The 13,833-nt window shown below is 34.4% G+C and overlaps 1 protein-coding gene across 1 annotated transcript in view; it reads right to left on the bottom strand.

The window, feature by feature from the left end:
* Positions 1-10,665, bottom strand: part of LOC107029008 (cell division control protein 2 homolog A) — a 17,404-nt gene extending 6,739 nt beyond the window's left edge. The window contains exons 1-8 of the mRNA XM_015230286.2: positions 10,514-10,665; positions 9,748-9,779; positions 9,472-9,656; positions 7,878-7,998; positions 7,437-7,610; positions 6,552-6,715; positions 5,875-5,962; positions 5,725-5,778 (exon numbers count right to left, since the gene is read on the bottom strand). Of these exons, the coding sequence (XP_015085772.1) occupies positions 5,725-5,778; positions 5,875-5,962; positions 6,552-6,715; positions 7,437-7,610; positions 7,878-7,998; positions 9,472-9,656; positions 9,748-9,756 (795 nt within the window). The 5' untranslated portion in view covers positions 9,757-9,779; positions 10,514-10,665. The remainder of the gene's footprint in view (positions 1-5,724; positions 5,779-5,874; positions 5,963-6,551; positions 6,716-7,436; positions 7,611-7,877; positions 7,999-9,471; positions 9,657-9,747; positions 9,780-10,513) is intronic.
* Between the last annotated feature and the right edge of the window lie 3,168 nt (positions 10,666-13,833).

Here is a 13,833-nt window from a genome sequence, read left to right as displayed (position 1 = left end):
CCCCTCCTACCCCCCCCCCCGAAACCTCACTTGTGGAATTATACGAGGTATATGTTATTATTGCCAAAAATAAACTCATTTAGGCCTGAGGCTATCTGGAAGACATGACTGACCTATTGCACTTCTTCCTCAAAATTTTTTGCCAAGATCTCCCTATTTTCCCATAAGGATATGGCTACATAATCAACATTGCCATTGGCCCTCCAAGTTTCATTCTCATCATACATGCAGGTTCCGATAATAGTTCAAAATATCTATAAAAAGAAATTGACAAAAGTTCAAAATATCTATTTTGATCTCCTCCTTATCATTTGTTATTTCATAATGCACTTTGAGCTTGTCAATGTTATTATTCCTTATGTGTGAGTTTGCAACTGTTTGGAAGTATCTTGTATTCCCCTCTCCTTTGAGCCACATGCATCTAAATTTATGTCTTCATAAGATTCCTTCATCATGAGCAAGTTCCATCAGCTCCATTTTCAGGTTAAGTACCATTTGCATTTTAGATGTGCTAAAACTATGTTGTTTGTTGCCTAATCTAGTAAGTTGAAAGCTCTTCCAGGGCCTTGGTTGTTCTTGCTTCCAATTTGCCAAAGACATCTTTGGTCTAATTGCTTGTCCTTTTTCAAGTTCCTCAATTTTTGTATGAGGATAAAATCTAGGTTGGCACTGATCATACAGTTCTTCCACCACTCCTTCCTCATGTCAATAAACTCTTCTTGTTGCAGCCACAAATTCTAATATTTTATAAACAAGATGTGTTGTATACCACTCCTCATTCTCCAACAAAAGAAGTTTGTGATTAGATATCACTCTTGATACAGCCAGCTGTTTGATTATTTTGAAACTTCCATTCCATTTTGTGGATATAAGAAACCTATCGATCTTGAGAAGCTTTGACATTATCCTTTCCCCTTGACCAAGTGCATTGTACCCCCGGAGAGGTAAATCTTTCAGGTACAAGTCTATAATAGTATTTGATAAAGCTCTTCATATTTAAGATCTTCTAATGCCTTTCTTTTCAAATTGACATACATTTAAGTCTCTTCAAACAACCCAATGATTATTCCAGATGCCTCTCACTACTCCTAGTTACTTTCAAAACTCTTTCCTCTTTGTATTTGGTATGAGGACATACAATCCTACGAAAGACCATTGGAGATCTTCTTAAAAGACTTCCAAAGAAACACGCAATAGAGAAGTTGCCTCTTTTTTTTTGAGATAAGGGTAACTTAATAGAGAAGTTGCCTTTGATGAAATTCATTGCATTTTCAAAGTCTTATCCCACAGGACTGCGATACCTCTCATGCTACACACCTTCTATTATTTTATATAGTCACTTATGTATTAAAGAACTCTTCAACAATAATGAAGTAAAGGTGGAACTAATCAACATAAAGATTTTACATGAAAAAATCCTTGCTCACAGGAGTCAAAAACCATGACTTACCCCAATAGGATTCCCCTCAAATCTTCACTAAGAACTTGCGTGGTTTTAGATTACGACTCTATAACCAAAGGAACTAACTCTAGTACCTTTCCTTTATACAATCTCCCTAATTATAGTTACTTCTTTCAAGTCTCTACCCCAGTTAAGAAAGTTCTTTACAACTCAATGCAACACATAATACAAATCCACTATGAATGTAAGAGATTGCAATTTCAGAGCAAAGAATCAAACGAGACAAGAATAGTAAGCAATAATTTTCTCAAGAACAAGTTCTTCTGTGTTGTCAGTTGACTCCCTCTCACGAAGACATTCTGAATATATTCTCTATTTTTCTAGTGGTGTCTCTTGTGCATATCTTACCAGCATCACTGTGGTACTTCATGTAGGAGTAGGAATAACCATTTCTTGTCCTCCAAATGCAAAGAAGAATTGGTTCAAAAATCCAAGAACCTAATCCAGGTTTATGTTGGTTTCCATTCACATGTCAGCCTCCACTTGTTTTCTCCAATTTTCGAAGGCCTTTACATTTGTGCAAATATGATAACGTTTCTTATGTTTTGTTATTTGATCCATGGGTTCAGTCGTTAAACCAAATTCCTCAAGAAGTACTTCATGCACTCAGAATGTGCTTTGCATCTGATCTATAGTCTTCTCAAGTCTACCATGAAGGACTCGGTTCCTTCACTTCGTGCAATGACCTTTTGCAATCCCATTCTTTTCTTAGACATGTTAAGGAATCCGTTCTCAAGTAGTTTGTTATAAACAGTACCAGCCCTTATTTGAGACATGTTTAGAAATTGGTTTTTGAATCATGTTTGTTATGTTTGTTAATCATGAAAACTTCACATGTAATGTATCTCAATATTATTCCTCCTTTTTGATGATGACAAACCCATAATAAAACCATAGTAGTCACATGTGTACTACAGTGCAATCTAACTTCGATCAGCATATGACTTAGTAAGATGTGTGATCTTACCAAAGTTCATCTACAGACTAACCTTCAACTCATCGCAACCTAGTAGGTGGCTAGGTTATGGGAACCTAATCATATTTAGTCATAACCCTGCATAGGGACCAAGTTTGTTGATTAACAACATTCTTGAAATTTTGCATCTGTGTCCTCATTAAAAGCATCTTCTATGATAGAGTAAAACCAATCATTGAGAGATGAGAAGGTCCATAATCCATCTTGAGCAGTCCAAGCTATAAGTGATTTCTTCCAAAGTGGTCCCGACTCGAAGCTTTAATGAATATGTTAGCAATTTGTTCCTCCATCTTGCAAAATTCCATAAAGATGTGTCTTCAATTCATTGTGTTTTCAAAATGTGGTGTCTAACATCAATATATTTTATTCTTTTGTGACGAACTATGTTTTTTGCCATGTTCATGACACTCGTATTATCACAAAAATTGGAATCCGTTTAATCATTACACCATAATCTTAAGTTGTTGTTTGATCCATAATAGTTGTGCACAATAAGAAGCAATAGCTACATACTACCCTTCTATAGTAGATAACGCCACAGAATTTTGCATCTTTGTTGCCCAAGAAATCACGCATGATCCTCGACAGTAAGCCTTCCCATATGTACTCTTCCTATCCTTGAAGCATTTAGCATAGACAACATTTGCATATCCTATTAGCTCAAAAGGTCCTCCGGATGGGTACTAAAGGATCAGGTCCTATGTACCTTAATATACCTAAGTATTCTCTTCCCAGTTTTCATATGAGGATCCTTTGGACAAGATTGAATCTGGCACAAAGACCAACACTAAATACAATATCAAGCCTGCTAGCATTCAAGTATAACAAAGATTCAATCATACCCCTGTACTTCTTTTCTTTAACCAAGGGACTTTCGTCTTGTCAAGTCGAGTGGCAGTTGCTATAAAATTATCAATAGTTCTATAGCACTTGGAATCTACTTTGCATCTGATCAATAGTCTTCTCCAGTCTACTATGAAGGACCTGGTTCTTTCACTTCATGCAGTGTACTTCTGTAATCCAGTTCTTCCTGTAGACATGTTAAGGAACTGGTTCTTCAGTAGTTGTTTGTTATAAACACTACCGGTCCTTTTCTGAGACATGTTTAGAAATGGTTCTTGTATCATATTTGTTAATCATCCAAATCACATGTAACATAGCTTAATACCTTCAGTTCCCCTCAACTAGACCACCTATTCCCTCATATTTGATAGGTCATATTTGTTGGCACCCTTTTCGAACTAGAGCCTTTATTCTTATAATGTAGAACCCTAATATTCCAGCTGAGAACTTTGATTTTCATCGGACTCTGCCTTGTAGTACATACCCTCTTTTTTACTGCCACCAACATAACTAATAGAACATATTAAATGTTCCTCTTCTTTGTATCTGAGTCTCGCCTCTAATCCACTCTCAGAACTAAATCTAGAATCTCATGTTCACAGCCAACTACATTAATATCCAATGCCTTGCATGTTGTTCTCCTTACTAGATAGCACATTTTGAAGTCTCAATAACTGCAGGTTGCTGAATTTTCTTGCAATTGCAATTGTTCGTCTTCATGCCAAGGTACGAAAGCTGAGAGCATATCGCTATAAGAAAAATTGTAGTCAATATATGACAAGCTAAAACAGTTGAAGCAATATCAGACCATATCAAGTTGAAAGTCCCTTCAGGTTGTTAATGAAGGTTTCAGCTTCATTATCTGCTTTCAGGGTGATTAACGTTGATAATTACAAGCAGTGGTGGTTCAATGATGATGTTGCTTTCAGCCTATGTTTGCATAATTCCTGTTAGTAATCAGAGGCTTCTTGGACTTATTTTGGCTAACATGGTTCGGCCAAAGTTGTTTTGGATCTCTATTTCAGTACGGACTTTCCTTTATGATCTTTGTATGGCATTCCTTCTTGGGACTTTAAAGTAATATAGGTAATCTGAACCACAACCCAATTTGGACTTCTCATTGCCCTTACTTAGACCACTATGCTCAGTGGATCGGGTATTATTCAAGACCCGACCCAGCTGATTTGAATTAAAGTGCTCATTGGCCAACTGTTTACCACATACATCAATTGGATAGGACACTTCATCTGCTAACTCTGATGTGTTTACCACTGTTTTGACCATCAACTCCCCAATATCTTTTTCTCCGGCAGTTTTGAGGCACTAATAGGCTTTGGTGTGGAGCGATGTCTTTTGAAATTGAAATTTCATACCTCCAAGTGCTCTATGTCTAGCTCAATTTTCCCAGGGCATTTATATGCAGAGTTATTGACACAGATACTCACCCAAAGGTGATGATTCTGGTGCTCTGTATCCTAAACCACCGTAGAGGTCTTCAATAGTTTAAAGAAATCTAGTCTCCATGCATAAAAGGAACCCCAAAAGTCTCATCCATTTATTCTATGAAATCTGGCTGACCAACTTAGGGCTTGTAACTGGTGACTACCATTCTAAAGCTAGACGCCTTCCATTCCACAACCAATCGTGGTGTACCCTCAATAAGAAATTGGTTGTGAGTGAAACAAATGACTTTCATACCAGTGCAGACCTTCCATCCGTCCAAAAACAATTTTAATCACTTTCCTGTTGGGATTGTGATTGAATGGATTATTGACAGTTCCAACTATGCATCTCGACAAGAGCAACCTTGACCATATAATCGAACGACATAGTGAGGAATTCCATCATCTTCGGTCATTGTGTAAGCTCAGCAGTGTCAAAATAAGACCCCGTTCGCGTATTTACCTGCTTGAATCAGCGTGATGTTTTCTTCCACAGAAAGTGTAATCTGGCTCCGGGATAATCATTCTTGATTACCTGTCTACCAGCAATGTTTCAATTCGAATGTATCAGCCATTAAAATTGAAACTTAGAAAGGCTCAGTAAATGTATGCTTGTGACTTCCTCCCCCATCGTCTGTAATATTTCCCCGTTCCTTTTGATGTTTGCTTGAGAGTATCCCATACTCATCTAAAGTTTACTATGCCTATTTATTTATTTTTAGAATGTAAAGTTTACTCCACCTATTTTAATCCATCTTGATATTCTCCTGCTTCTTTCGATTAACACGAATCAGCCATCCCCTGAATTGATAAGTTCAAAACATTTTTCCATGAAAAGAAATAGGCCTTGCTTTCCATGAGTGCTAAAAATGATGGAGTTTTAACAGAGGGAAACTTTGCCGGAACATATTTCAGAGAGAAAAAGATTGGCACATCTCCCAAGATAAAAAAGAAAATCCCGACGTTTTAATCTTTCATTTGTAAGTTATAAACAAACTTACACCAAGAAGATCAAGGCCTGCTCCATCAACATTTGGTACAATAATTGCCAGGTCCTGCAAGTATGAGGGGATCCAATGAAGTACTTTGCAGAGTGAGATCCTAGAAATATGGACAGGAAAATCAAGTAAAAACAAAGAGAAATAGATTACCTTAGGAGGCCATTTTGGGAAGGCAGATTTGTAATCAGGCAGAGAAGTCACTCCAGGCCATGTATCCTCATTTGGAGTACCCATCACTCTTCATACAGAGGAAATTAGAGAACATCAAATAAGGGGGAAAATATAATAACGTAAAGCAGAAGAAACAAAACACTGAAACTCCTTAATACAAGAAAGCTCACTAAGAACTTATGATCATTTTTACATAGAAATTATAGCCATGAACCTATACAGCAAAAAGATAAACCATAGCATAAACCCAATTTTGAAACTTTTCTGAACCCCATAGAGCAGTAAGAAAAGATAGATTTATTGACAGATAAATATGCTGGTTAGCATGAACGAATGAAGATCACAATCATACATTAAACAGCCAAAACTAAAGTTACAAAGAACTTGAAACCAAAGTTTGTCCAGAAACCACATTCCAATCACCTTTGTTCTTCCCTTTGCCTTTATCTAGTCAAGGATTTTGGACTATGATGCATGACAAGGGAAGTGTAAAGTTTTATGCTCATCTCCTTCTGAGAAGGAACTGGAACGGTCAACAACAGGAAACAAAATTTTACTTCATGAAACCATGTCACTAACCATCATCAAAGCATTAGCGTGTACATTTTGTTTGTCAGTAATAAAGCATCAACAAAAAGACATGTATATATTGACACCTGAAAATCTTGAAAAGTTCATCAATCTCAGAGTCACCAGGAAACAGAGGGCGCTGATTCACCATCTCAGCAAATATGCAACCAACTGACCACACATCAACAGGAGTAGAGTAATGGCGTGATCCAAGCAGTATTTCTGGTGCCCTATACCACAATGTCACCACCTAAAACATGAAAATCAATCATCAAAGTTAAAATTAGACAACATATGGATAAACCATCAAATGGGTTCTGGATCTTAAAGAAACAAATATAAAAGATATAGACTCTACTTTTTAGACAATAAATGGACAAAGCTTGGAATCCTAGGGAAAAACAATTCTTAATTGTTGGTATAAAATATAAAACAGTTTATTCAGTAAAGTAGGTTGCAATAAAGGCCCAGTGTCATTATTATGTTAATAAGAAATGGCTAGGCGAGCTTTTAGTAGCGCCCTTAGAATCTACGGCTCTACGCCTTTTGAAGCATCAGTGGCATGTTGAACCATGACTATCAGCGGTGAGAGATAGCCCTAAAGTGATGGGCCCGGAGATAGTATTAAACAAAAATATGTTATTGTGATGTAGCCTGTACAATTACAGGTGGGATGTTCAATACCAATTCTTATAGTACTGTTTGAGGAGTCGATAAGCTAATTCTTGACTTATCGGCAAAGCTAACAGAATAACTTAAAGCCATAAATGTTTAAGGAATACTACATAGAGAAAGAACTTTTTCAGTTAGACAAATTGGATAAAATCTTAAAGAAGATATCAGACATGAAGCAAGTTGCTGAGTCATAGATAACCACTTCCCCTCGGGCTTGAAATGGAATATGAGATAAGGTAATAACAATAAGACAAGGTCCAGCGCATCTTAGAGAGAACAAAAAAGCATGTTTATACCTCATGAGTGAAAGTTCTGACAGGAATACCAAATGCTCTAGCCAAACCAAAGTCTGCCAGCTTTAAAGCATTTGTACGTCGATCTATTAGTAAGTTCTGAGGCTTCAAATCTCTATGAAGAACTCTATGAGAATGACAATAAGCAATACCACGGAGTATTTGATACAAGAACATCTGCAGAATTGGAAAGATCACTTAATTGCTGACAACAAGCAAGAAGCCTGTGAAACTGATAAACGTAACCACTCAAGTAGCAGTTAATCAAATTATAAATCAAATAATCTTTGTTTTCAAGTATTTTTCTTAGCTCATCACCCTCCCTCTTGAAGTTAAAACTGTAAATAGAGCTGCAAGTTATGACCAGCTTCCTGATGAAGCAACAAAAAATGGCTAACACAGTGAAAAAGCAAACCTCCAATCTATAATAGAGATTTTACTCACTTTAACCAGACGTGGATCCTTAGAGAATTCAGGACACGAATCCATGTGCTTCTTCAAGTCCAAGTCAAGATATTCAAACACTAGATACAATCGCTTTTCACTGTGCACCACATCCTGCAACCTGTGACCAATAAGAAAAAAAAGGAACTATCTTGGATTTGCAGAAGATACTGGTACAAACTAGAAAAAACAGCTTTTGCCATGTTACGAAAAAAATGATTTAACATTGCAACTGAAGGTACAGATGTGTACTCTATGAATCTGTTATCTGCTCTCTAATTTATTTTAATTCAATCTGCCAAACAGAAGAAGACTAACCCCCATCACGCAGACCTTCTGGCTTCTACTTATGGCATCCCTCCCACACTCACACCCATCCTAAGGAGGTCCCTTTACAATTATCATTCAAAAGAATAATCTCATGGCAGTCCAAGAATCTTTCTACTTTTACTTCTACTCTTCTCTCATCATCATTCAGAAAGCAACTGAACATTTCAACCAGCTTCTAAACCTCTCTTATAAGGTCAACCGTTTCTAAACCTTTCAGATAAACAAACTCCAAATTATATTATCGTGTTTGATGTCCAAAACCACAAGACAAACAAGTTCTAGCTAATATAGAAACATTTAAGGGAAAAACTAAAAGCTTAACTACTCCTAAAAAATTTCTATCCACTAATGGAGGAATGACTGATGAACTTCTTGGTTTTTCAAATATTCTACCTTCGAAAGAAAATATGTGGTCTAGTAGTCAATGAAGTGGGTTGAGTACAATGAGGTCTCAGGTTCACATCCCAACAAATGCAAAAACACTAGGTGAACTCCTATCTCTCGCAACCTTGGTGGACATTTTTACCAGATACATGTGATGACGAATTATAGTAAGTATCCCGTGGAATTAGTTAAGGTGCACGCAAGTTGGTCCGGACACTACGGTTATAAAAAAGTTATTGGCTATTGCAGGACCCAAAATGTGTAGATGTGGTATTGATACATACATGAACAATGTATACAGTACTTCAAAACTAAATAAGTTGTTAAAGTTTACAATTGTAAAATCCAAGTTATACCGTATGGCTTTACCTTCCATACTAGAAGTTGCCTACTAAGTATTGGAGTGTGACCATTACAAAGTAGAAGTTATCAAACCCAATCAAACTTGAACAAGAGTTGGATATAGAGTGGTAAAAACGGAGAAACAATATATCCCTGAGGATTCCTCCAGATAAATTAAAGCAACAAATTTCAACTGCTAGATCCTGTCCCGACGGCCCAAAATAAGATGCATGGGAAAAGATTATCTTCATCAGGGACTCCTTGTTACAGTATTCAAAGAAAATAGGTATTTAAGAGAAATTTCACAAATTGGTAAAAAGGAACAGCACCGAGGCCAGAAAGCTATATGAAAATTAAAATAATGAAGGTCCTGCATAAATTTTTAGTATAGGATCACTAGAAAATAGAAATAAAACGAATTTCACATATAATCAGCCTCGCATTGATAGCATAACCACAAGAAACCAAAGGAGGGTCCAAATTACACTCTATGTCAATCACAACAATACAATTGCATAGTAATATCACAAAAATATACCTCACAATATTAGCATGTTGCATCTCTTTCAAGAGAGATATTTCTCTAATAGCTGTGCTTGGTACCCCCTCATCTTCCTGCTCCAACCTTATTTTCTTCAGTGCAATAGTTTCATTAGTTACACGATCACGAGCCTTGTACACTACACCATATGTTCCTTCCCCAATCTTCTCAACTTTTTCATACTGCAATTACTCCCAAATCATTATCAACATAAGACTAACCCTATGCCCAAAAGCAACTTAAGTCTAAAGATGCAGATAATAACTCCTTTACCTGGTCCATCTATTTCAAACTCAATGGACTCCCTGAAAAAGAAAGCAGTCAAAACACAAGAAAATTCTCAGACAGCAAAGTAGTAGACAAATTAAAAAAAAAATATTGTAGCATATATTAAGTCTTACAATCGTAAGGTAATCCAAAAACACAGTATACATTCGACTATCAACTATGAAGTGACATTTTAAACACATTTCACCTCAATGCAGATACAAGCAAGTTCTTTTAATCGCAATTTTCGCTTTTAAGCACAGAAAACGCTTTACTGCAAACTTTATGTTCGATACCTGATATTGTCAAAATGTTTTCTCCATGCAAACTTGGAACTTCACACTTGGAAACTATTGGTAGAGAGTTATAGAGATAACATGAATTAGGGAAAATCAATTTCATTGGTCTCAGTGTTGTAAGATAAGAATGTCTTTCAATCAAAGAAAGTGTCTTCGATTACAAACATCACACTGTCTAACATAACTACATCAGAGATCCACAAATCAATCAACAAAATAATGAACTCTAAACATAGAAATGAACCACGAATAGATAATTGAGAAAATGGAACATGTATAGAAATAAATATGCTACATTATTGAATTTCCGCAGTAATCAGTAGATAAAGTATAATAAAGCTTCGAATCCATCGATTTACATACGAAAACGACGAACAAAAATGGCAGGAAGTATAAGTCATGTGTATACTATAGTGAAGTTGTGCGTTGCCATCGGAGTATAAATGAAAACGGAGTGGAGAATGTGGAGTCACCTTTGGTCGGGAAAAGAGGACGAAATCCCCGTCGTGAAGCGGAGGAGGAGGCGACAGGCAAGTGTCGGCGTACTTCTACGGTGTTACCAAAATGTTTGGACTACAGTCAACTTTACTCTTCTTTTTTGCTTCTATTTGCATATACAAGGCCAAAAATCAAAATGCATTTTACCATTTCATTGCTTTTTTTAATTATTTTTCCTTCATTTCCTTTTAATGATGTAATTTTTTGTTTTTGTTTAATTGAAATTCATATGAATTATTCTTTTCGAAATAAAATAAAATAAAGAGAAAGTTGTACAAAATGGGTTGCAAACTATTGATTTATAAATTAAATGTTATAAACACAGTTTTATTTATAATTTCTAATTTGTAGCGAACACTTGTCATTCGTCTCTCTTCCTAGAAATCTCGCTCGCCTCTCTCACTTTTATACAAACACAAATGTATATATTGTGTTTGTGTTTGTATAATGCGAGAGAAAATATTATATACAAATATATATATTTTCGTCCTTTACACTTATAATTATAGAAACACAAATCTTCTCCTACCAGTTCTCTTTTGCATTTCTCTCTTTATCGATTTATACAAACACAAATTACAATGTAAAATTTGTGTTGTATAAAGTGAGAAAGAGATTTGATATACAAATGTTTTATTTCGATTCAATTGTATACAAATTCAAGGTTTGTGTAGATATACAAACACAATCATTGATACATATACATGGTAGTTACATATATATATATATATATATTACTAGTCTTGAAAACGTGCGTTGCACGTTTGACACTACTAGTGTATAAAATTTTTATAAGCCTAACTTTCATATAAAATATAATCGTAGTTATAATTAAGTTGTGAACATCTCAACTCCATCGTCAAAAGATCGATTTCAGCTTCCTTGAAGATTTCACAAAGCCTTCTCTAATTGCAAGCTCCGTTATAAGTACTAAGAATTTGTACATATTACATTCTGTTTCCGTAAGCAAAAAAAGAATATATGAGTAAATAAGTGATTAGTATGTTAAAGTGAAAGCTAAAACTAATAATACTAAAAGATAAAACCAATAGAAATATAGAGACAATTAGAGATAAATGTTTATTTTTCCAAACTCATCGGTGACCTCCTAAAATTGGCACCAAATTTCACACGGATAATTTAACTNCACACGGATAATTGAACTATGCGATTTTCATTGTAGACACCTCATGTAGGGTCCCGTTATATTTTCTTCACACTATTTTTACAATAAGAAAAAAAAAGCCGAAGGAGAGTGTAATACACTCGTTGATGACATGCAGTTGTCTTCTGTACTATACCCAACATTTCTCTTAATTTGCTCTTTAAAATTGTTTTAGATTCTTTTTTTCTTTCTATCTTAGTGTTGTTTTGAGAGAAAGGAGTGGAGGAGGAGGGAGACAAGGAAAGGAAGAAAGAAAAATTATAAAATATGAATGTTCATATCCATTTTTTTGGTGAAAAAGGTGGAATCGAAAATAGTCTTTTTTCATACACTCTATCTTTTTTGTGTTTTTTTCTTTTCTTTTAGTATTTTTCTTTCTTTTTAATGTTGTTTTGTGGGAAGAGAAGAAGGAGAGATCAAATATGATTTATGGGCATTGAAATCCATTGATCCGATAAAAAAGGTAGAGGGAGATAATGTTAAATTTAGAAAAGTAATACAATTAAGAATAAAAAAATGACTTAAAACGGATTTGAATAAAAAGATTGACCTTCATTGAAGGAGTTTAAGCTTGAAAAAATGGTGGGAGTTGGTGACTTAAAAATTGGAGAAGAAGAAGAGAAAATAAAATAAAATATTGGCTAAATTAAGCCTTTCACGCGCTATTATTGTGTGTATCACACTCTCTTTGACATATCAGCAAAAAATGTCTAAATGGCACAACGGGACCCTATATGAGGTGTCGAAAATGAATATCACTCAGCTAAGGTGCCTAAGTGAAATTTGATGCCAATTTTAAGGGGTCATCGATGGATTTGACCTTTTCTTTTTTTGTTTCTTCTAAGTGGGCCAAAATCTCTTTCATGAGGCATATAAGCTACCATTTATAGGATATTATTTAAGTAAAATCAAAGAGTCTTTTAAATGAAATTAATTTCTTGCAAATGTGGAAAAGATTATACAAGTGTGGAAGATTAATGAGGAAATAGTGAAGGTGTAGTATTAATATACATAATGAATTAAAATTTGACCTGAAAATTATTGATTTTCACTTTTAAATAATATATTTAAAAGAACTCTATAGTATTTTATTTTATAATATTTTGCATATGATAGAGAAGTCAAAAGTTTTCTATAGCTTCTACTAATATTATAATTAATTATACTTACAACACTTTATTTTTCGTTTTTTTATTATGTCAAAATAAGTGAATTGTAAGTATGATCAGATTTCTCTAATTGAAGTAATGGGATGATAAATTGTTAAATATATTTAGTGAAGCTTTATTAGGAAGGCAAATATGTCAATAGTAATCTGTAAATTAGATTCTATATTGGGTTTTGAAGTGCATATCAATGACAAACAGTTAAAACATATATTTAGTGAAGCTTTATTTGAAAGACAAACATGTCAATATTAATCTTTTAGTGAAGCTTTATTAGGAAGGCAAACATGTCAATATTAATCTGTAAATTAGATTTTGTATTGAGTTTTGAAATGCATAACAATGACAAACAATTAAAGTGATTTATCATTATTACATATTTTTTCCTTTTAATATGTTATAGTGTAGCCAATACTTAGTATTTAATAAGACTACTTAAATAAATCAAATACATTCTGAATTATTTTGCTAATGCATTATTTAGCCATTATTGCATTTAAAGTAAATGAAGCATAATTAACTTGAAAACCTACTAATCTACAAATGTAATTGTTGAGATATTGCTAAAAATTACAATAAAATATCAATCATATTTGAATTATTTTTCTTATATACAAGAAATAACTATAAGAACTATAGTGCTTTGATGGGCTCCAATGATATTTGGCCATTCTTTGTCCACCTTTCACATATTAATTAATGAAATATATCAACCAAGTGCATTCTCTATTTCATATACAAATAGTTTACTACGTACTTCTTATCATTTTTTCTTTTACGTTCTTACTTCAAGTTCTCTACATGAAACACATTAATCAAACAATCTATTTAGAACAAATTACATGATAAAAGGTTGTGAAAATATAGAGAAACTGATAACTAACTTACCATTTTCCTCACCATTCTGACAAGCCGTGAAGAGCTTCAAAATTCAATCACATAGGTAGAAATTAATCGTAAATAT

Source organism: Solanum pennellii, chromosome 8 (assembly GCF_001406875.1).
Source record: "Solanum pennellii chromosome 8, SPENNV200".
NCBI classification, from domain to species: Eukaryota; Viridiplantae; Streptophyta; class Magnoliopsida; order Solanales; family Solanaceae; genus Solanum; species Solanum pennellii.
Note: the sequence above shows the minus strand (reverse complement) of the source record. Positions and strands in the feature narration are given on the sequence as shown.